General features: G+C 46.7%; 1 protein-coding gene across 3 annotated transcripts in view; it reads left to right on the top strand.

Annotated features, from left to right (window-relative positions):
- Window positions 1–22,418, top strand: part of MTR (5-methyltetrahydrofolate-homocysteine methyltransferase) — an 83,334-nt gene extending 60,916 nt beyond the window's left edge. The window contains exons 25-33 of one of the 3 annotated variants that reach the window (XR_004422257.1): window positions 6,412–6,493; window positions 8,537–8,635; window positions 9,642–9,717; window positions 12,308–12,463; window positions 13,881–14,077; window positions 16,917–17,117; window positions 18,194–18,386; window positions 19,559–19,664; window positions 20,069–20,083. Coding sequence is in view for 2 of the 3 variants with exons in the window: in XM_033099658.1 (XP_032955549.1) it covers window positions 6,412–6,493; window positions 8,537–8,635; window positions 9,642–9,717; window positions 12,308–12,463; window positions 13,881–14,077; window positions 16,917–17,117; window positions 18,194–18,386; window positions 19,552–19,664; window positions 20,069–20,155 (1,204 nt within the window). In the remaining variant the exon portion in view is untranslated. Of the gene's footprint in view, window positions 1–6,411; window positions 6,494–8,536; window positions 8,636–9,641; window positions 9,718–12,307; window positions 12,464–13,880; window positions 14,078–16,916; window positions 17,118–18,193; window positions 18,387–19,551; window positions 19,665–20,068 lie in introns of all 3 variants that reach the window. The other 2 variants (XM_033099658.1, XM_033099659.1) reach the window with 2 other exon arrangements.
- The last annotated feature ends 414 nt before the right edge of the window (window positions 22,419–22,832 follow it).

Genomic DNA, 22,832 nt, shown 5'->3' with positions numbered 1-22,832 from the left:
AATCCCTAATTGGGCAGGCCATGGATAGTCGCGCCTCAGGCCTATAACTTCTGTAGTGAAAGGTTCTAAGCCAGCCCTGTCCATTTTTCTTGTGCATTTAGGTTAACACACCTTTGAAATGCCAGAAGTGACACCCCTTGAAGGCGTAACCACCCTCAAAAGAGCACATAGTCTTAACTATCCTGTAATCCAATCTCTGCCTTGCTTTCTCCCACCTCCATCTGATCTTCTTTGTTCCCTCCTTAATTCCAAATGCATAAAAGAAACTGCAAAACTGTCATTCTCCAGGGCATTTGACACCTTGCTTCTTGGCAGTTGTCATCAGTGTGGGCTCTTATAAACGTTCCCTACAGGTTTGGACATTCTTATGGCGACAGCACATACGTTCGCTTTGTCAGGGCACGGTGCCCAGGTGGAGCTTGGAACTGGATGATCCCACAAAGCATTTGGTTTATGTTTCTGATGCAGAAATACACTGGAGGTCTGGTCAGAGCTATTCCAGAGTTCCTTTCACACTCGAAATAACTATGTTAAGCCAGTTGCATTAGTTAGGGTTCTCCAGAGAAGCTAGTATAGTCAATATAGGCAGAAATTAGTCAATATATGCATCTATATTCTCTCCCCCTCTCTAGGGAGTGTTGATGTGTCTATCAGTCTTGAGTCCAAAGGCTTCTGGAGGCAGAAGTCCATCTTCCTTGGGGACCTCAGTCTTTTCTCGTACAGCCTGTAACTGATTGAGTGAGGCAAGGGAAATCGCTTCACTCAGTCTATTGATACAGTGTTAGTCCCATCCAAAATACACCTTCACTGAGTCATCTAGATGCTGTTGGACCAAACACTGGGTCCTGTGACCTAGCCCGATTGACACATAAAGTTAACCATCGTCCCATTTATAATCTACAGGGATCATTTTCACGAGTAGTTATAGTGTTACATGTCATTTATCCACTAATTGCTTTGCGCGCTTGAGGAATCAGTAGTGTGGCTGTTGTTGCTCACATTAGAAAACACGGTTTGTTTTTCCATGAAGGACTTACCCACTAGGACATGTGGCAGATCGATCTCCAGGGATGTGACCAAGCGTTGATAACTGGGGTGCCAGTGAGCATGGCCATTTTATCTATTGTGGTGTGAATATTAAAATGGTCATTAGCTTAGTAAAGAGAATGGTAAGAGAAGCTATAACTGTTGTTAGACATGAATTACCTCTTAAAGTCATGGTAAAATAGAATAAATAAATATTTAAATGAGCAGATGTAATGAAACACGTTATGAGTTATGCAAATGTGATGCTGGTTTCAAAATAACTATTTTATATGGTAGGACACTACACTCAGAAGTTCAAGATCAGGAAACCACATTGCTACTTGTGCAAACTGGAACATTTCCAAATAGTCCATTCAATTTTACCAAGTGAGAGCCACTAGATTAATGAGGTTTTTAAAAAAACATTCAGAAGCAACATGACTAACTGCGCAAGATATATCACTGGTAAAATTAGCCATAAATGACTCTTAACAGTTACAACCTGGTATATCAGGTTGGAATTAATCAGATCAGAAATCACTCACTGTCTCTTCATGCCTTTGCAAATGTCTCTCCCTGTCGTCTGGGGAACCGTGACTGTGTTCCTACCCAAAGGCAGACAGCTGGGTCCCTGGACGCCCCAGGTTTTTTCCAGCTCTCTGGTGCTTTATTTCTCCATGAGCTCTGCCCTTTCTGGGTCTCTTCTTTCATGCCTGTTGTAGTTTCGGGAAAATTATTTGGAAAAAAAAAAAGCCAGCAGCAGTGCTTCCAAGTAACCACTTCCTTCTCCATCATGGTGCTCGAGCAGCCTGGAAGAACTTCAGTGTAAATGCCCCGTTCCAACTCCATTGGAAACAGTGACAGTGGGTGTCTCAGACCTGGGGTCGTGATTCACCAAACCTTCTTAACGAGCTCCGTCACTGAGGTATAACAGTCACTCAGAAAAGCTCACAAATCATAGATGCGCAACTTGATGAAGTTTTACCAAAATGACCCCACCTCTGGAACCACCCGCAGATCAAGAAACAATATTAACAGCATTTGGAACTTCACTGGGCTCCTTTCCAACGACAATCAATAACCACTGTTCTGTCTTCTGTCACCATAGGCCAGTGTTGCCTACATTTCAGCTTTCTACCAATGGAATCCTGTTGTAGACTTTCTTCTGTGTCCACTTATTTTGCTCAACGTTATGTCTGAGGTCCAAACACGTTGTTACAATAGTTGTTTTTTCGCTTCCCATTGTGGTACAATATTCCATTGTGTAATGTCCTATGGCTTATTTATTGTACATGCTGCTGTTGGTAGACATTTGGGTTTTTCCAGTTTGGGGCTGTTATACCGATGCTGCTATGTGTGTATTTCTGTCCTGAAGCTAACATGCTGGATCATAAAATACGCATATGATTGTCTGCATTTCGTTATTGCCAGGTCGTTTTCCCTACCACTGGCAGTTATGAGAGTTCCAGTTAATTCTACATCATTTTCCATTTTATCTATTGTGCGTATGTAATAATATTTTGATATGGCTTTCATTTGTATTTCTTTGCTGACCGATGGTGTCGAATGCCTTTTCATATGTCTAGTGACCATTTGGATATGGTTTTTAAGTCTTTTGTTTTAATTGGGTATTCTGCCTTTTTTCTTACTGATTTGTGTGCATTCTTTATTTATATTGGATACAACAAGCCCTTTAACAGAAATATATTTTGTAAATAGATTTCCAGCATAGATTGCACTTTGGAGTGGAGTTTTTGAATCACAGAAGTTCTTAATTTTTGTGACGTCTGATTTATCCATCTCCGTTATGGTTGATGCTTTTTGCATCTGTGTAAGAAAGCCATCTACTCCTAGGGGAGTCAGCTCTGCTAGAAAGTATTCAGGAGTTTGAATGCCTCAGAAGCCCTCTGAGAGCCTTCTTACTACCTTCTGCAGGCCTGCTGACCGCTCAGCAGTGCTCCAGACCTTTCCTTCACTGACTGTGTTTAAGCAAATGGCAGCTCAGGACTTCTGGGGTGTCTTGAGAACAGACCTCTGAGGGTCGGTAACATCATGGCTTTTCCCAGCCTCAGTGGCCTGCGGCCCCATGAGAGAATTGGAACTGTCTTCCCAAGACTGTTGACATGAGGCTGAAGGCTGTCTAACAGATGCGTCCTTGGAGAGGTCCACAGGGTTGTATAGACTTGGGGTCACTGAGTGGTGGAAATACGGTTGGAGTGTCCCTTTATAACCTGTAGCTATGAGAAAATGGACTGTTCTCCAGTGTGTCATACAGATGGTTTGGTATCACAAACCAGAATTGACTTTCATGGGAATCTGGTCCTGTCAGCTACAGAACTTCTCAAGGGCACAAGTCTGGTAGTTCGTTAGCTTTCAGCTTTTAACTGGTTTAAAGCCAATAGGTGTAAAATGTATTTTTCAATTATTTTTTGTGAATAATGAAGAATTCAAAAGGAAGTCGCATTGTTCAAAGCTAGAGGTAGTTTTCTTTTTAATTGTCAGGAAGTTAGGTGTTAATTCACATAACTGATGTTATTTTCCTCTTTGAGTTGAGTGTAAAGAAGCTTACAGTTTAGGTCTCTGTACAGGATTTCATGGAAGACATTTTATATGGTGATTTTACTCCTGGTTGCTTCTTAATTTCCCCATCTTTGTTTTCCCTTTCTCTTATCAAATTTTTCTCATCAAATTTTCAGTTTTGGTCGTGCCGCATTTATGCAAACCTCTTTAAATTAATTCTGGGATAGGATATCATCTTGTTGTTTTTCAGAGTTTTTAAGAAGCTCTTCTGTGGTTAACATTATCGTGCCCATTTGGCAAGTGTTGGCAATGACTACCTAAACCCTTAGTGTTGATGCTTGACTTAACAGAGAGTCATTTGCAATTCAGCCTCACCTCTAGCCCTTCACTAGAGGTATATAGGAAGGGGAGGAGGAGTCCAATGTTTCATGTTTTTTCAGACTTCAGAAAGAAGTCTTCGTCCAGCTGGACAAGACTGCAGAAATGGGAGCTTAGAAGAAAGTGGAATCAATGTTTTATTATTTTATAAGGAAACCAGAAACACTCTCAGTGGCTGAGCAAGCTCAAATTTCGTGCCTGTGCTCATCTAGCTTTGCCAGTTTTTGCATTGGAAAGCAGCACTCTACTTTGTATTTATTTATTTAAATAGTGGAACCCATCAGTTTCTTCTCAGTCCCTTGTCCAGAAGTTCATCAAAGAAAATGGCCAGGAACCTTGGATGCTTAATAAATATGAATTATGTTTATTTTAAATTTTAAAATATACTGGTTTTCTTTAAGAGAAAATGCCATCTAAGTACATCAGGCTTAAAATAATGTTTCCTGGAAGCACTTCATGCAGAATATATATTGAAATATATTTGTGTGTTTAAGGAGCTGACCATCTGAAGGAGAGGAGCAAGCAGAGTCTGACTTGTGTTCTATTTTGAACCTGGAAGCAGCTTCTTTTCCTACTGTTTGCAAATGTTCCCCCTCAGAACACACAGAATAGCTTCCAGCCTTGGTTCCTGAGCACGCAGTGGGCACAGAACAGGCCCTGAGGGGGCAGTGAGTGTCCTCAGCCGCTCCCAGGCCACGGGCTGCCTGCTGCTCTGCACCCCAGCCTCCCTGTCCAGATGTCACCGGCGCTGTCTGGCTTAGGCCTGAGCCTGCATCTCCTAGCGCCGTTCTTGTGGATTATGGCTTTAGCTGCTTCCTGTTCATGTACAGAGGTCCGCTCAGAAAGGGGTCAGAAAGTGTCTTGTCTGTCTCCTTAGGAAGGAATGTGTAGAGCCCTCCCTTGAGATGCCTATGAAACACACACGTGTATTGCACCTTTAATATTCTCTTAGTGTTTAACAATTACCTCAGTAATCCACACTTACTAGAGCATGTCAAATGATTCAGAGGACTATAAAGTCGAATTTTGTCTCTCCTTTCCCGCCTTCAGTCCCACCTCTCACCTCCACATAACCAAAGTTGACACTTTGATGTGTAGCTCTGTGTTTTTTCTAATATACAGAAACTTATATATAAAATTGGTTGGGGCAAGTTGTGGGTGGTAGTATTTGTTTTTAAAAAATGTAGAATTTTGGGGCAGCGGGATGGCTCAGTTGGTTAGAGCACGAGCTCTCAACAAGGTTGCCGGTTCATTCAATTCCCACATGGGATGGTGGGCTGCACTCCCTGCAACTAAAGATTGAGAACAGCGACTAGACTTGGAGCTGAGCTGCGTCCTCCACAACTAGATTGAAGGACACTGACTTGGAGCTGATGGGCCCTGGAGAAACACACTGTTCCCCAATATTCCCCAGTAAAATTAAAAAAATATATACAGAATTGTATTAAATATACTGTTCTGCTACTTTGTTTTTTCCTCACATAATAGCATATTCTAGACATCTTTCCAAATGAAAATACATTTTAGTTTGGGAAGGAATATGGAAGTGTCTGGTTTGGGGCAGAGTGCAGCTTGCTGCTTTAGGGGAGAAGGAAGGAGGAGAGAAGGCGGAAAGCACTGCGCACTGCAGGGCTGCTGTGGCTGCCCCCTGACGTGGAACTGTCCACACTTCCCTGCCATGTCTAGAGCCCTGGTTTACCTGCGGGGAAGCAGGGCAACGCAGTTTCAATTTTCACTTTATGTGTTATGTTCTGTAATGAAATAGCAGATATGGAGCCTCTGCTGTTGCTATAAACATTCAGTCATCAGGGCAATTGCTTTGCACTTCAGTTAATTGGGTAATTTTAAGGATTAAAGGGTCTTTCCTCCTCAGTACTGACAGTTTCGTGTTTGGCAATAGGATTTGGGGCTGCGCCAGTGTTAGTATAGAATGTTTTTGTTGCTTGTGCCTCTCTGTGTTTTGTGTTGCCTTCACTTAGGGCCGAGGTTCCTTGTTACAAGTTCAAGGTGGGGTTGAGCTGGGGAATGGTGGTGTGTCCCAGGGACAGGGCACGGTGGCAGAGACTGATGTCCGTGTCCCCTTCCTCGTGTCTGGTCCCCCAGAGGCCATGGCTGGGATCCCAGCTTCACCTTTATGACAGCAAAATGCAGTTGCCTGGGCTGTTTGGCTGCCTTCGTTCAGACAGGCTGCTAATCCCTTATGGCAGGCTCCTCCCCTTATGGCAGAGGGCTGAGGACAAAGTGTCTCGTTTGTCACAGACTTCTTTGTAGCCTGGGCCAGCAAATCCATGTCTTTTCCCCGTCTTGGGATGGGGAGAAAGTTATTCTTGCTTTACCAGGGAAATCTGAAGTTCAGTAGGTGGAAGTACCCTGAAATCTTTCTCTGGAAAGCACTGTAGAAACACATTATCTCTAATGGTTCTGAACGAGTTGTGTAGGAGCTGTCAGCACTGATGGATATGTTTTCCTTCTGACCTCTCGTTTTAGAACCCACACAGCAGTTAAAATAGCTCCAAGGTACAGTGCGCCTGTAATCCATGTCCTGGACGCATCCAAGAGTGTGGTGGTGGTAAGTGTGGGGCCTTCCCTTATTTCAGTATGTTGTAAAGAGAGAACAGAGCTCAGTAAGAGTCAAGGGGATTGCCAAACATCTACTCACTTTTGTCCAGTTCTACTCAAGAATGTGAAAGAACAGCCCATGGCTTGTGACAGTGTCACTGCCGTTGTGTGTGTTTCTGGAAGGAGGGCGGTGGGTGCCAGGGGCTTTCAAAGCCTACTTCCTGAACGAGCAGCGAGAGTGCTGGTCTGACAGGAGCCACGGGACCAACACACCTGTGACCTTGTCACCAACCCAGAGAGAGAGATCTCAGCCGTTTAGAAATACTTACAAACATGGACATACACTTTCTTAACTCCATGCCAGAACTAAAGGAATGTAGACTTTTTTAAATGAGCTGTTTCTAGATGGAAAAATGTTTAACCTGGAATAGGCCAGCTGACTCGACTCAGAGACAGAAAAGCATTCACTTGGTATTCAAAACCCAGAATAATAGATTCTTTTTCTTGGTGAATGCAATCAACAACTCACCTCAGTGTGTTTTTCCTGCTTTTCTCCTTCCTCTTGCTCCGAGTTCTCATCGAAAAGGTGCAATTCAGAAACCACTAGTCTAGTTCAACTGTCACGTTATGCAGATGAGGAAAGTTAGTGAGGGGAGTGGTGCTTTGTGAGACCACAGCCTGAAATAGGGGGAATCACATTTCCTGTGCCATTTTCCAAAGGAATTCTTTCAGATCTGTGTATTTATTTGCATGAAAGTAATACAATAATTGCTAAGATTGTTAAAAACTTACGGTGTGCTGAGCACTGTGCTAAGTGCTTTATATGGGTTCTTGATTTAATCCTGATGAGGTAGATACCTTTATTACTCCCGTTTCACAGATTAGGAACCGGGAACGAAGCGGTTAGTAACTCTTGAGGCCATAGGTCCATCAGGAGGCAGGTCCGAGATCTACTACAGGTGGTCTTATTTTATGCTACATTAAACTTGCTCCTATTAAATATTTACTGATTCTCCTATATTGAAAAAGATAAAGTTAAGACAGGCTGGAATTAGAAAGTTGCAGTTTTTTATTTGCCACTGATACTTGCAAATAAACTACATTTCTGCAACTCAATTTTAGAATAATTTTTTGTATCTTATATTTGGATTTTGCTTCATATTTGCTTATATGAAGTCCATAGTTGAGTCTCCAATGGGCCTCTTTTTAAGGTGTGTAACCTTTTCCAATGCTGATCACTGAATATTACCCACGTGGAGGCCAGACTGTTGGGCCTTTCAAGTATAGTGGTGACGGCCCTACGTTAGTGAAGGATATTAGCTGGGAATGAATTAGCCCTCCGGTTCCATTTTGAGGGCAGTGTCTTAAAGAGCTAAAGCGGCAAGAGCCCGGTCGAGGATGGCGTGGGCATCTGTGTTCTTTACCAGCCGAGTGGCTGGCAGGTTAGTCTTCTCAGGTACTACAAGGAAATGGCCATATTTTGTAGTTACTCAAATGTAAGTCCAATGATGAGTCATTTGGGTCATTGCTAGTGACACTTCAGGAGTTTCCAGGTGTGTCACTCTCTCTGGAGTCATATGGACAGTTTCTAACTCTGCCACTGGTGCTGTGTGACAACGTGTGTGGGCATTGCCAACCAGGCAGGCTCATCTGAGCCGTGGTATTGGGCGGGATCAGTCATGTGGGCACCCACGTGGCTGACCTCGGTTACTCAGTTCTTAACCCCTCCAGAGATCAGCAGGTACAGCATGAGGCAGGTCCCCCACACATCACGTCGTTAGCATAAACCATCTGGGGTGGCCCAAGGCCCCAGGTAGACAGGGACACTCTTATCAGGCAGGATATTCCAAGGGCCAGTCCTTGCTTTGCAATGTGCAAGATCCGAACACCCCAGGCCCACTGAGTTACCCTGTGTGGCACTGCCAGGCAGAGGAGGAAATGACGCTAACACAGGGAAGCTTCCTGAAGGACGTGTCACCAGAACTGACCAGGGTTGCACGTTTTATCTTCTCTTTTGCTCTGTGGTTATTGGACTTTGATCTTGTATTTTCAGTGTTCCCAGCTATTAGATGAGAATCTGAAGGAGGAGTACTTTGAGGAGATCGCGGAAGAATATGAAGACATTAGACAGGACCACTATGAGTCTCTCAAGGTAAGTGACAAAAACTGGTTGCAGCTTGTTTGGGTACTAAAACGAGCCTATGGTTCTTAATGTAACTTCAACGTTCTGAGGTTTAGAATCATTTTAGAGAAGTCCTATTTTCTAGTTCAAATCAGAGCTCTTCAGTGTCTTAAGTTCCCGATACTTTTTGGTTATATTAAAATTAATCTTATTTATTCCTGCAAACATGTATTGGGTAGTACGTGGTAAGTGTCAGGTGCTCTGCTAGATACCCCAGTTATGGGAATGAATAAACGTGAGCTCACACCCGGCAGGGAAACGGGAACCGAAACAGTGTGCTGAGATGACTCCACAGATAATGGAAGCAAACGAAGACGTTAGGACAATGTGAGCCTCTGTCCCTGACTGCCCAGCACCCACTACAGGCTGGTGTGGACTCTGGCCCTTTCTAGATGAGCTCCAGGCACCCGTGGAGAGTAGGCATAATGACTCTGTAGAAGCCATTGGGGGTATTTCTTGCTGGTTTTCTTAACTCTAGGCTTTGTGTGGGGGATGCATGTTGAGTGTGGCTAGGCAGGTAGAATGAGATAACACGTAGCATGAAGAAAACATGTTTCTGAGGTATTGGCTAGCCCCAGACACTGGTTGCTTCCCCTCTCCTTGGGTTTGCCCACAGGTGAGAGTTTCTTAGTTCTGCCTTTGGGTCCTCCTGGTGGCGGACAGCAGGCTGGTTGACCCTGGCCTCGGGTGTTCTAAAAGTATAGGCCGTAGACGTCATAGTTCAGGCTGCAGATCAGCTTCATATTTGTGTATCAATAATTGCTGGATATTTATTGAATCTTTACTCTCTACTGTTGTGGTGCTGATGCAAAGTCATATTGGGTGGAAAAGAAAGAGCTTTTTAGGATGTGAATTTTTATTAATAAAAGAGTTTGTTTTTTTGAAAAACTCACGTACTAGCATTCTTGAATGTACTTTCATACTAGCAGCTGAAAACTTAAGAGTCTCAGAATAAATAACGTCCTTTTTTTCATAGGAGAGAAGATACTTAACCTTAAGTGAAGCTAGAAAAAACGGTTTCCATATTGACTGGCTGTCCGCGCCTCACCCAGGTCCGTTTATCTGTCGGGTGGAGGAAGGCTGCGAGTGGTAACGGTGGGCTGCAGGGACGTCTGCATTTACTTGGCTACAGACTCACACTGGCAGCTAGAGACTCTTAATTGTGTCTAATAACATAAATGAAAGCAAACAGGTGCCATCTCATGAGAATAAACACTGTCCTGAGATTGACCAGGTGCAGCTCCCTGGTCAATCTTAACAGAAGTGCTGTTATCCCCACTTTCATTTGAAGATACTGAGCTTGGGGTAATAACTTGGAAAGTTTGTAGGATTCTGTCCTTGATCTGTCTTCTAAACCCACACTCTTTCCTCTGTGCTGTGCTTGAGTGGGCCCCCTTCAGTTTGAAGCAAGTTCTGGAGAACTGCCTGGGTGGCTCTGTCACTGCGTTGGCCTGGGTCCCAGGCTGGCCCAAGTGTCGACGTGGAATGTCTGAAATTGAAAATGCCTTTGCATTGAACAGACCTTTAAAACATCTCAGCAAAGCAGCATCTCCTGTTTCATCCTGTGCTCACTCTCTCTCTGGATGTTTCATTTAATTTCTTATATTTGGTTTCCTCCCTTTCACTTTTCTAGCCAACTTCCTTGCTTTAAGGAGGTGTTCACGAGGGAATGAAATGTGTGAGGTGTTTTGACAGGCTCAGAGAGGCATGAGATACAAATGTAGAAACGAGACAGGTGAACAGGGGTTATGTTAATAAAGTCCACATTTCCAAGGTAACAGCTCACATCAGCTTTCATTGCTCACGGAATCTGTGTTTTACACATGCTCAGCAGAGCTGACAGGATTAAATCAGAAGTGCTGAGTTGAGTGTGGTTTACAGGGAAGAATGAAGATGGAGTTGGAGGCCTGGTTTTAATCCCACCTTGGCTCTGTGTCATCTAGTGACCTTGAGCGTCTTACTGCTGGTTTCTGATGTGTAAAAAAGGAGTTGCTTTATGGAAATGTTGTGAGGACAAAATAAGATAGATGTGTAAACCTTTGAAAGCTATAAATCACCAAATGGTCCAAACTATTATTTTATTTTTACCTTTCACCATGAAATTGGAAAAATATCACAAGGGAAGTCACATATATACAACACATCTTAGTGGAAATAGTCCTCTGAAGGTCACAGCTCCAGGCAGCGGTGCACTCTTTTCTGGTGGCCTCAGTGCAGAGTCTCTGCAAAGCTCAGGACCTGCTGTCCAGGGGGCGTTGGGACTCTGAGGTACAGCCCTCAGACACTCAGACTGGCAGCTAGAGACTCTTAATTGTCTGATAACAAAAATAAAAGCAAATAGGTACCGTTTCAGGAGAACCGAACACTGTCCTGAGATTGACCCTGAGCAGCTCCCTGACACAACTCCCACTTTCATTTGAAGGACAACCCAGCCTTACAATAGCTACAGTAAGTCAGTAAAGGGAGAAAGAAGGGCTCTTCTCTCAAGGTCCTTGGTGCTAAAACCTCAAACAAAATCTTAAGCCCTGGAAGACAAGCTTAGTCAAGAACAACATCCTGCAGTGACTCTGCAGCCAGACCTTTCTCCTGCCTTTCCAGGCAAGAGAAGGCTTTATCAGGAGTTTCCTTTTCATTAACAAACAAATCAGCACGCTAGAATGTTGACAAAGAAGGGCTCATCCTGCATAGTAAAAAGATGAGCAGGAACACATGGGAAACAGTTACTATAAACATTATGAAAAGGGAGAGGTTTCCAGCCAAAATTAAGCTGCTTAGACTTTTCCCGTATTTTCACCTCTCACTTTTACTATCTAAAGAGAGAAAAATACTCTTGAGACTTCTGTTCCCCCAGAGCACCTGAGACTGGAGGGTAGCGTATGCTCTGATCTAGGAAGTGGCCATGGAGTTGTCACTTTGGACTCCGGCCCGACCCCACAACAGGCGTAAGGGTAGGGGGCGCTATGGCTGATCCTGATTTTTGGGAAGGCCCAGGCCTCCATCTTTCTCTGAAGTCAGCACCGTGATTTCCCTGAGGATGTATTTTAGACTCACGAGGAGGCATAAATGCAGTACATTGAACATTCACGGATGCCCTCTAGCCGCTTAAGAAATAGCCTACTGCCCACTTTAAAACATGAACGGTGCGTCTGTCGTGGAGGTCCCTGTGTGTCTCCCCCTCCCCCCGCCCTGCGTGATCCTGAACTTGAAGCCTCGTGGCCATGCATTTCCTTATACTTTGACTACATGCATATATAGCAGTAGGTAATTAGATGATTGTTTCATGTCTTTAAACTTTATATACGTGTCTTTCTACAGTGGTCTTTATTTTAGCATTGTCCTCGTTTGTACATGTGAAGTTTAACCCAAGTCTATTTTTTTCTTGGGTGGATTGGAGGTGGAAGGGTTGCGGGAAGTTTCCAAGGGTGATGGAGTTGGTCGGCTGCAGGGGAAAATAGTTTTATTTAAGATTCACTACAGAATGACTCCTTCTCCGCAATCATTTCAAGTTCCCCTCTTTGTAAAACAACTCCTACGGGTGACAGGAGGGAGGCAGAGCGTGGGAGCCGACAGACAGCGGGAGCCAGCCGGCCACGGGGGCCTGTGGCGGGCAGGCAGCGCTGACAGGGGGCTCCTTCCCTGCAGTGAAGCCCACGTTTCTTGGGACCCGGGTCTTTGATGACTACAACCTGCAGAAGCTGGTGAACTACATTGACTGGAAGCCTTTCTTTGACGTGTGGCAGCTCCGGGGCAAGTACCCGAATCGAGGCTTTCCCAAGATATTTAACGACAAGACTGTCGGTTAGTTCTTAAGTCCTTCTTCCCACTCCGATGTTGGCGACACAGCGCCAGGACTTTGCAGACAAGAATAGGTGGGGAGCTGAGGGTTTCATTATGCAGGAGACAGTGTACAGTTATCACGTAACAGGATATGGTGTGCCTGCTCAGCTCTTTAAGGGTCTGTCTTTATCCCCTGCATTTGACCGTTTGTTTATCCGTTCTTTAATAAGTGATTATCGACATCACTAACATGCTGGGCTCTGTGCTGGGGGTAATCCCTGCCCCCTGGTACCTGCTGCAGCCGCTTCTGTGGAAGCCTCCCTGCAGGAGGTGGTGTTTGAACTGCTGTTTGAAGATCAAGTGGGAGTTACTGAGTCTGGGACGGGATGAGAGGTGGCGTTGAAGCAAAGGACATTCCAGGCAGAGGCCAGAGAGTGTGAGAGGCACAGACACGTGCCGATTTGGGGAGTTTAAGGAGTCCTTTGTGCCTGGAGCATTGGTGGGGAGGGCGTCTGGGACATGAGCTAGAGAAGTGGGTGAGTCCATAAACTGTGAGTCCCACTTCTCATTTCCAACCCCACCCCTCAAACCTCCCCCTAGAGACATGGGATCAAATGCTAAGCCATTGAGAGGATTAGGTCACAGATGAGAGCAGGAAGGAGGGAGTGGAAGTGTGGGATTAGGGCTGCGAAGAGCCTTAGAAACCGCCCCCTGCCCGCTCCCCTGAAGGTCCCTGGCGTGTTTGTGAGGACAGTGACCCAGTAGCTCAGGACAGCTCGTGCCACAGCAGGCAGAAAGGAGGTTCTCATTCCGACCGTTCCTGAATGATCACAGACGAGCAGTAGAATGGCCGAAGGAAAACTGGACGGCCATGCTGTTGACAAAGGTCTGAAGACCCTGCTGGCCCCTCAGCATGGGAGGGGCAGCTCAGCGTCACATACAGAGTCAGAAAGTGAGAGGGAGGTGTCCTGGGAGCCTGGCCTGCTGTGCAGGGGAGATGCTGTGGGAGCCCCTGAGCTGAGGCCACTGAACAGGGGCTGGGCCACTTGGCTCCTCAAGCTGTTCCACGTCCCCAGTGGTCCCTGTGAGGTCAGTGGAGTTGTGTGTGCATGAGGAGCATCGGTGACAGAAGGATTTGGCTGCTTTGTTTCAGTCTGTGTGACGACTCCTTGGGGAGCCACAGGCTCGGCTCTCGGCCTTTCGTTAAATGGGGAAATTGAAGTGGCTTGAACTGGGGAAACAGACTGTGGGCACCACACTGACTCCTTCGCTGCCCCACCCTACGTCATGTGATGACAAACACGGAAAGTATTTGGAGGGGAAGAAACGGGAGAGGGGTGAAGAGAAAATGACGGAGGAGGGTAGTGGCTTTAAGAGAAGCATCCTTCGCTGGTGATTGGCATCTTTAAGTGAATTCTTAACTACATTTTCCTCATAGGTGAAGAGGCCAAAAAAGTCTACGATGATGCCCAGAATATGCTGAAAGAACTGATTAGTGAAAAGAAGCTGCAGGCCAGGGGTGTGGTTGGGTTCTGGCCAGCGCAGAGCGTCCAGGACGACATTCACCTGTACGCAGAGGGCGCCGAGCCCGCGGCCGCGCAGCCCATAGCCACCTTTCACGGGCTGCGGCAACAGGTACGGAGAGCCAGGTGTACAGCCGGTAGGCTGCTACTTTTTGGTTTGAGCACCAAAAAAAATGGAAATAAGAATTAAGTAAGTCTGAGCTTTGTATGAATGACAGCTCTGCCCCACCTCACCCCCAGGTGACCAGTCAGAGGCCTGAGCCCAAGGCCTTTGTGAGGATGGTGGGGAGAAGGTGCCAGCCTCGATTTAGAGAAACAGGAGTGCGTGTTCCTGTGTGGTAGACGGTGGGTGAGAAGCACGGCTGCTGCCTTGGTGGTCACATAGGTGCACGTTTCCGTGTTCAAAACATTGGCTTGTTAAATAGGCTGGTGGCTCCCTTTCTCCAGGGGACACAGGTGGGAACAAACCTTTGCTGAATGTGAACCAGGTGCGAGGTGCTTACAGGGCTCTTGATGGACAGTCTTGTTTAATCTCCACACAGTTATCAGGCAGTTTATGTGTCCATTCGACAGAGGAGAGAGGGAAGGTTGACGTGAGATTGTGCAGAGTCCACAGCTTGGAGGGGAGAGTCCAACCTGTCTGTATCCCGATGGCTGTTCTGTCACAGCACCTGCTTCCGTTGGTGTCGTGAGCACGGCCCCCACTTCTCACATGCCCCCACCATTCAGAGTGCAAATATAATACTGTGTTTACCAAAAACAAGACCTAACCAGAAAAATAAACCCTAGCATGAAATTTCAGGAGGATATCCCCTGAACATAAGTGTCTTTTGGAGCAAAAATTAACATAAGACTTATCTTATTTTCAGGGAAACACAATATGCATGTCTCTCTAGCTGCTATAAAAAAGTCATTGTCCTAAACAAGAAACGGAACCAGAATTCACCAGAGTTATTAACAAAGGGTTGTAGTAAATCATTCTCGCAGTGTTTTACGGCCATTTCAGTCATTCAGAAGTGATAGTGTTGCTTTTAATTATAACCACAGTATAATTCCTAGTGACTGATATTCTGACCGTGACAACATCTGGAGATTCTTACATTTGGGACATTAAACAGCAAACAAACAAGGGCGGCCACACCATTGCTGTCTACACTCACGCTCAGACACCGCGTATACAAGGCAGGCGTCTCATGCTAAGTTCTAGCCCTTCCTCTCTAGGGAACTGGTGACTTCTCTCCTCCAGGTATAGCTAAGGTCAGAAACCTCTCCCAGCCCAGTTTTTCATCCTTCAAGTTCTGTGTCCTCTGATAGCTTTTCATGTCCAGGCAGTCTGCGAAGGACTGTGTCAGGACATTTAATACAGTGACTTCTTAGTGCACATATGTTACTACTCAGGTAGGTGTTTCTGAGGAGGTGCTTTCTTCCAGTCACTCAGGAGAATTCTGGCTGAGCAGAGCAGAGCAGAGCAGCTTCTACTCTGGGACTCTCTGTTCTGAGTGGCTCTGATTGCTGTCCCTTCTGAAGTGCGGTGGGGCTCTGTCACCTGTCTCTCCTTGTGGTGCCTGGAAGCTTTGTATCTCCCTCTGGCTTTGTTAGCACAGAGCAGTTGATGGGCAGACTACAGCTGGAAAGCAACTGGCCCTGGGCTCCATGACATTTCCATGTGCCACTGTCACACGCCTTCTTGCCTGCACCGTTTTCTGCCCAGTGTGGATGAGGCTGTACTTGTTTCCAGAGCTGGCAGGCAAATAGCTCCTGAGCTCCTGGCTGGCCACTCACTGATTAACTGATTCGTCCTAAGCAGTGCTGGATCGCAGTCCAGAGCGTTGTTGTGGTATCAATCCCCGGTCCTGCCACTCTCTGACCTTGAGCCGGTTGATCAGGCTAGGCTCTCTCTGCCTCAGATTTCTTGTCAGTGAAGTGGAGTTGATAGTATCACTTCCTTCACAAGGTTACTGAGAGGATTATATTGGCTAATTCATATAAAGCACCAAGAATAGTGCCTGACATATAGTAAATGCTCAGTAAATATTAGTTATTAGCTATTTACATTATCAGCAAGTATTTATTGATGGTGAAATATGTATAAGGTCTTATTTGTCAGCTTAGTGGTAGGGAAGAGTCAGTCATCAGTTGAAAATGGAAAATGGGGGAGGAGAGACCCCTGGCCTGGCACAGAGAGTCCACATGTAGATTTGGACCAAAGGAGGAAGCAGGTCCTGCTGACCCTGTTTGGCTTCAGGCCGGCCCAGGGCTCTCGGTAGCTGTCCCCTGACCCCCGCCCCCAGCAGGCACCCACTAGGCTTGTGTTGCTGATCTGGCTGCTTGTCGAACTGCTTCTGTGGATGCAAAGTAGAGGCGTAGACATTCGGTGGGCCCCTTTTGAACACACCTTCAGGATTTAGTGTTGATCTTGAATTGAAAACACTGGCGGGAAATTTTTTTCTATGAATGTCTAGGGTTCCAGCTCCCAGCACAGTGCCTGTGGCATTCAGTAAATGTTTGGTCAGTGTGTCGAATGAGTGAATTAACTGGTTTCTTCACTATGTATGTCATGTCTTGTCATGTCATACATTTTAAAAAATCTCATCGCATTGATTTAGTCAACAAATATTTATTGGGCGGCCAGTTAGCTCAGCTGGTTAGAGCGTGGTGCTCTTAACAACAGGGTTGCCGGTTCAGTCCCCACATGGGCCACTGTGAGCTGCGCCCTCCAAAACTAGATTGAAACAACTACTTGGAGCGGATGGGTCCTGGAAAAACACACTTAAAATATATATCTTTTTTATTGACTACTATGCATTGTTCTGTGGCCAAGGCTGTAACTGCACAGGACAGACAGACATCCCTGTTTGAAGCTCGTCTGCTCCTGGAGAGACGAGCTTGCTGTCCGCTGGGTGTGGGGCTGTGTCCATGCTCACGGCGCCTCTGCCCCCCCTGGTTTTCAGGCCAAGAAGGATTCTGCCGGTACGGAGCCATACCTCTGCCTCTCAGACTTCGTTGCCCCACTGCACTCGGGCCTGCGGGACCACCTGGGCCTATTTGCCGTCGCCTGCTTTGGGGTGGAGGAGCTGAGCAGGGCCTACGAGGAGCAACACGACGACTACAGTAGCATCATGGCCAAGGCGCTGGGGGACCGGCTGGCGGAGGTAGAGCAGCGGGGCCCCGGGGACAGAGCCGGGGTGGGGAAATGGCGGAGGTAGAGCAGCGGGGTTCCGGGGACAGAGCCGGGGTGGGGACATGGCAGAGGTAGAGCAGCGGGGTTCCGGGGACAGAGCCGGGGTGGGGACATGGCGGAGGTAGAGCAGCGGGGTTCCAGGGACAGAGCCGGGGTGGGGAAATGGCGGAGGTAGAGCAGCGGGGTTCCGGGGACAGAGCCGGGGTGGGGACATGGCAGAGGTAGAGCAGCGAGGTTCCGGGGACAGAGCCGGGGTGGGGACATGGCAGAGGTAGAGCAGCGGGGTTCCGGGGACAGAGCCGGGGTGGGGACATGGTAGAGGTAGAGCAGCGGGCCCCGGGGACAGAGCCCGGGGTGGGGACATGTGCTGGTGCCAGAAAGCGAGGCAGCCCCAAGGGTCAGATGAGGCCAGCCTTCACATCACACGCATGTTTCAACCATGAATTTTTGAATTGTTCTCTCTCATCATCTTTTGGGCAAAGAAAACCCTGTGACAGTGCCATATTCAGAAGTCACATTTAGAACCTCAACTTCGTTATCTTAGTTCTGTTGTCTCCCTTTGCTTATTGTGATGTGACGTTTTCCCAAGGAGCCTGAAAAATTAACAACGACAGACTTCTGTTTCAGAACTCCTTGTTTTAATGCTGGTGTCCTCCATAGAGTCCTCATCTTTCTCTGCATGGAATGGGGTGACCTAAGCTGTGGGGAAGTCGTCTCCCCTTTCCTGAGGCTAACAGTGGAGGAACGAGAAACTGTGGTGGTCCCAGTTTCTCTTTCTGGCCACATGGGAAACATTTACGTTAAAAGGCTTAGACTCCTTGGATCATTGAATGCGATACTTCAGAACCCAGGTTGAGATCAGAATTGAACAGCAGAGCAACTAATGAAATTGCAGATGAGTCGAGAATCCAGCCTGTCCCCTCTTGCCAGATTCTCCTGGCTGTGGTCCAGGCAAAGGCGGTGCCCCGATAGCTTTGATGGAGGGTGGAAGCAGCACTGCTGCCGAGGGTCTGGCCTCTGCTAAGCCCGCCGTGTTCTGGGCTCCAGGCCTTTGCGGAGGAGCTCCACGAGCGGGTCCGCAGAGAGCTGTGGGCTTACTGCAGCTGCGAGCAGCTGGACGTCGTCGACCTGCGAAGGCTGCGCTATGGGGGTATCCGCCCGGCCCCCGGCTACCCGAGCCAGCCTGACCACACAGAGAAGCTCACCATGTGGAAACTGGCGGACATTGAGCAGTGCACAGGTACGTGCCGGGAGGAGGTGAGCGCCCCTTGGTCCTTATTCGGTAGGTGTGCTCTTCTCTACGTCATGATGCAGGTGGTTAAAGTGTAAGACTGTGGAAAGGCTCCTAATGAAATCATCCGTGTTCCCATCCTTTCTCACCTCTAGCTGTTTGTTTTAGTATATAACCTCCTTATTATTGAGTAGTCTTACATCACCATTTTTAGATTCATCAGTGTTACTTATTGTCTCTTAACCTGGAAGAGGGGAATTTAGCTTACTCATCCTGCCCGTTTTCCTATTACAGCTGTGTTACTGTTTTTAATCTCTCTCGGTGACCTTTGTAACCTTTAGTAACCTCCTGCTGGTTCTTTCTCCTTCTGTTGCTTGGAGGCAGTATCTCTGGGGGCTACTCTCACAGCACTCCCGCCCTTCCCATAAGCTCTCCTGTCTCTTACTTTTACACTGTAATTAACACAATTAACAATATTTAGTGGTATTAATCAAAAGCATGCCATCAACCCTGAGGACTTACGGAGTCGAGATTTAAGTGAGGAAGTGAGGCTGTGCTGATTTCGGGTTCGCAGGAAGGGCACAGCTATGAGGAGTCACAAGATGGGGACGGCAGTCCCATTTCTGCCATGAGCTGGGTGATCTTTGGCAGAACACCTCACCTCTGTGCTGCCCTGTTTCCCTGGCCATGAAATGAGTGGCTTAGACTAGGCAGAGTCGATGTGCCCTCTGAGTTCTAAGCTCCTGATGAAACCATTATCTTTTCTTCCTAAGCACTGCTGTAGGCTCGCTCTTGCTGGAGCCTGACTGCTGGTCACCCTGGTGGCAGTGGCCCCACAGGAGCCCTTGGCGCCTCAGCTCCAGGTTGGAGCTCCTTGTCTGGGAAGGCCCAGGCTTAGGGGCCTCTGTAACCCATCTTGGAGGAGTGGGCGTCCGAGGCCAGAGTCTTCCAAGGCCTGAGTGAAAGGGGATTGCGTGTCTTGAATTTGTTCATCCCTGTGGCAGGACTTCGCTGGACTAGGCTGGTCACATCTTTCATGCTGTGCCACGTGTCCACCTAGAGGCATGAGTTCATGTTCACTCTCTCGTCCAACAAGAGTTCCTGGGCGCCTTCCCAGGGCCAGGGCCTGAGCTGGGCGGGACTCAATGAGCTTCTCCCCGTTTGCTTTCTCGAGGCATTAGGTTAACGGAATCCTTGGCCATGGCTCCTGCGTCAGCAGTGTCTGGCCTCTACTTCTCCAACTCGAAGGCCAAGTACTTTGCTGTGGGGAAAATTTCCAAGGATCAGGTAAGGGTTTCATTGGCTTTCCAAGATGCCTGTCTTGTTTTAAGTGGAACTGTGCAAACTGTTTTATTTCACATGTGAATGAGAATAAAACGAGAGGGAAGGGATGAAGAAATTTATCTGTTAAGGTCTTCATTTGATTTTATCGCCCCAGTTCTAGCCCTCCCGTTTTTATGCAGCGCACGCACGCACGCACGCACGCACGCACACGCCAGCCAGCCAGCCAGCTTCTGAGCATCAGATATTCACTACGTGTTGTTTGCCTGCCCAAAAAATAAGCGACTTAACTCAGTCGCTTAGGTTGTTATTTAGACAAGACATGGAAAGTACTTAATGTTTTGTGGAAACTTCGGTTCAAAAACTCTTACCATTTTGGTCTAACACACCGTTTTTTTACTCTTTCGCAGGTTGAGGATTATGCTCTGAGGAAGAATATGTCTGTGACCGAGGTGGAGAAATGGCTTGGACCCATTTTGGGATATGATACAGACTAACTGTTGGTTTTTCACCTTTTCTGTGCTTGGTGACCTTCGGGGAAATACAGTCCCGAGTGCCTTCAAAAGAACCGCAACGGCAGCAGCACACAAGCCCCTCTGCATCTGGGTGGCGCTTGCACTGCTTCAGCTTTTGGCAGACTGGTTGGTGGAACCTTGCAGAGGGCCAGGATCTTCCTTGGTTCTTGGAAAACAAGCTGCTGTTTGTCAGGGGCCCTTGACGGGCAGCGAGCACAGCGCTGGCCGTGTCCCTGTGTCCCTGGTCCCTCGAGTACTGGGATAAGCTGGAGAGAGAGGTCTTTTGCATTTCAAAGCAAGTCAACTTGCATTTTTCATTTTTACCTCAGATCTAGGCGACCATTTGTTCTTTTTTTGTTTTCTCTTAGCAAAAAGCCTGTACCTCAGTTGAATACAGACTGTAATCCTGTGGCAAAATGACACTGAGAAATGGGGCATTTTAATCCAAATGGTTACAATACTCACTTCTGACAGGGAAGAAAGGATAAGTCTGCTCTCCTTCTGGAAGACCTCGTTTTCTGAAGGCTCATTTCAATGGTTGCAGAGGTCCCTTTGGCAGAAGGCACACTCTCACCGCTGGCTTGTCAGGAATACGCAAGCTGTTTGCCCTAGTGTGGTCAAGTATAGGTGTTCTCCCAGCACTTTGTCGTAACTTCATCTGCCCTAGCCCCACGAGAAAAAGAGGAGGAGGGGACAGAGAGTGTCTGTTCAGGGCAGTGAACGTCTTTCAGTTGTTTTCCAGGATTGAGCCGGCTCGCTCATGAACTGTGGTGTCCTCTGCAGATTTGGACAGGTGAATAGCTTAATTCCACTCAGTTCTTGCTTTTCTGTGCTGTCCCAACCCCAAACTCCTAGAGTTTAGGAATAGCATGTTGACTTGTTCTCCGTTATTTCAGGGGAAATGGTTAAGAACATTTGCTTTGGAGTCAGACACACATGGATTCAAATTGCAGCTTTGCCACCTACTTGCTGTACAACAGGCAAATCACTTAAGCTCTCCCACACTATTTTCTCATCTGTAAAATGGGAACAATGATACTAGTTCCCATCTCATGGACATGAGGTGTGGAGTAAATGAGACAATGCACATAAGGCAGGTAAGACGGCGTCTGGCACACAGTAAGTGCTTAGTAAACTGTAGCTTCTGTAGAGCTCTGTAGGTAGTTCTTTGAGCTCTGCACACAGTAGGTACGCGTAGGAAGGGAACAAGGGATTAGTGGAAGTAAAAAGATACTGTGGAGATGCATATAGTAACGAATGCAGTGAGTATGGTGGGTGCCCTTGTGGGTTTAGAATCCCGTTTAACACTGTGACTGGGAGAGAGAGGCCACCCTGTGTCACATGCACCTCTCGTGATAGAAGCTGGCCTTGCCCCCCAAAGCATTTACACCAAATGTACATTCAGGCACATTAGGAGGTGAAAGGGAAGAAAACTTAGGAGCTGAGGATCCTGTGTGTCCGTGGTATAATCGTCTGTTTACAGAGTGACACACCTTCTCAGGCATTGTGTGCCCTTAAAGTGAAGAGAACTGTGTGTTTTCGGTACATTGAATTTGTGCTAGACTGAGAATGAGACTTGGTTTCCTGAGACACTTAGTTGGAGGACTTATTTTTTGCTCTGGAGCAGGTATGTTCTTTGTTTTGGTACATTCTTCTGTGAGAAAGAATAACCTTCAGACACAGTCGTGCGCCGGGTAATGACATTTCGGTCAATGACAGGCTGCATATGCCATGGTGCCCTCGTGTGATGATATGGAGCTGAAACTTTCTGTCGCCTAGTGGTGGCATAGCCATACTGACGTCGTAGCTTTGGCTTAGTTGCATTGTTATTTCAATAAATTTAAGATTTTAATTAAAAGAATTTTTTTTTAACGTAATGTAATTGTTTCTTAATTCTGTTTAAGTGAACACAGGAAAATTTGAAGAATTCCAGTGGCAAACATCTTAGCGTTCAAGTGCTTGGTTATTTTTTAAAGAATGCAACTCTTCTCAGAAAAGGTAGCAGTTAGCTTTGAGATACATTTCAATGGCTCCTGTTATATAAAACTTTATGTGAATCCTTCCATCGTCATCTGGTTTCTCCTTATAGCTGTGGGCAGGTGCTAACATCTGTCTTACAACTGGAGGGAGCTGAGGTGCAGGAAATCCAAGTAAGAGCTTGGTCCTTAGAGCCAAGGCTGGTTCCTGGTCTGCAGAATCCCAACTCCCTCCGCTGTGCTTTCAAATTAATTAATTCTTGAATAAAGATAAGGATGAATATCAATGAGTGGATATATCCCCATTCCCTCCCCCCCAAAAAAACCCCACAAATTGGTGAGTTAGATGATAGAAGAAGGAGATGGATGGGGCACATCCATATCTAAATTTTTGAGTCCATCTCAGCTTGGTACAGGGATGTTTGGCTACAGTTCTCTTCTATAATTAGAAAAATGGTCAAATAAACTGAAAATAATTTAAAAACCTGATCATGCTTTCCACTGTGCGTTATTCCCCAACATACCAGATGAGATGAGAAAGCCCCCTGAGAAACCGCTTCTCCATTTGCTACAACTGACGATCATGGGGACAACAGACGAAAACAGAGCTTTACCAGGCGGCTGGAGACCTGCTCCCTGTTCTATTGAGAAGTACTCAAGGAGGGAGGTCAGATGCCGTGGTT

Source organism: Rhinolophus ferrumequinum, chromosome 27 (genome assembly GCF_004115265.2).
Source record: "Rhinolophus ferrumequinum isolate MPI-CBG mRhiFer1 chromosome 27, mRhiFer1_v1.p, whole genome shotgun sequence".
NCBI lineage: Eukaryota > Metazoa > Chordata > Mammalia > Chiroptera > Rhinolophidae > Rhinolophus > Rhinolophus ferrumequinum.
The sequence above is the reverse complement of the archived record's forward strand: the minus strand, read 5'-3'. Positions and strand labels throughout refer to the sequence as shown.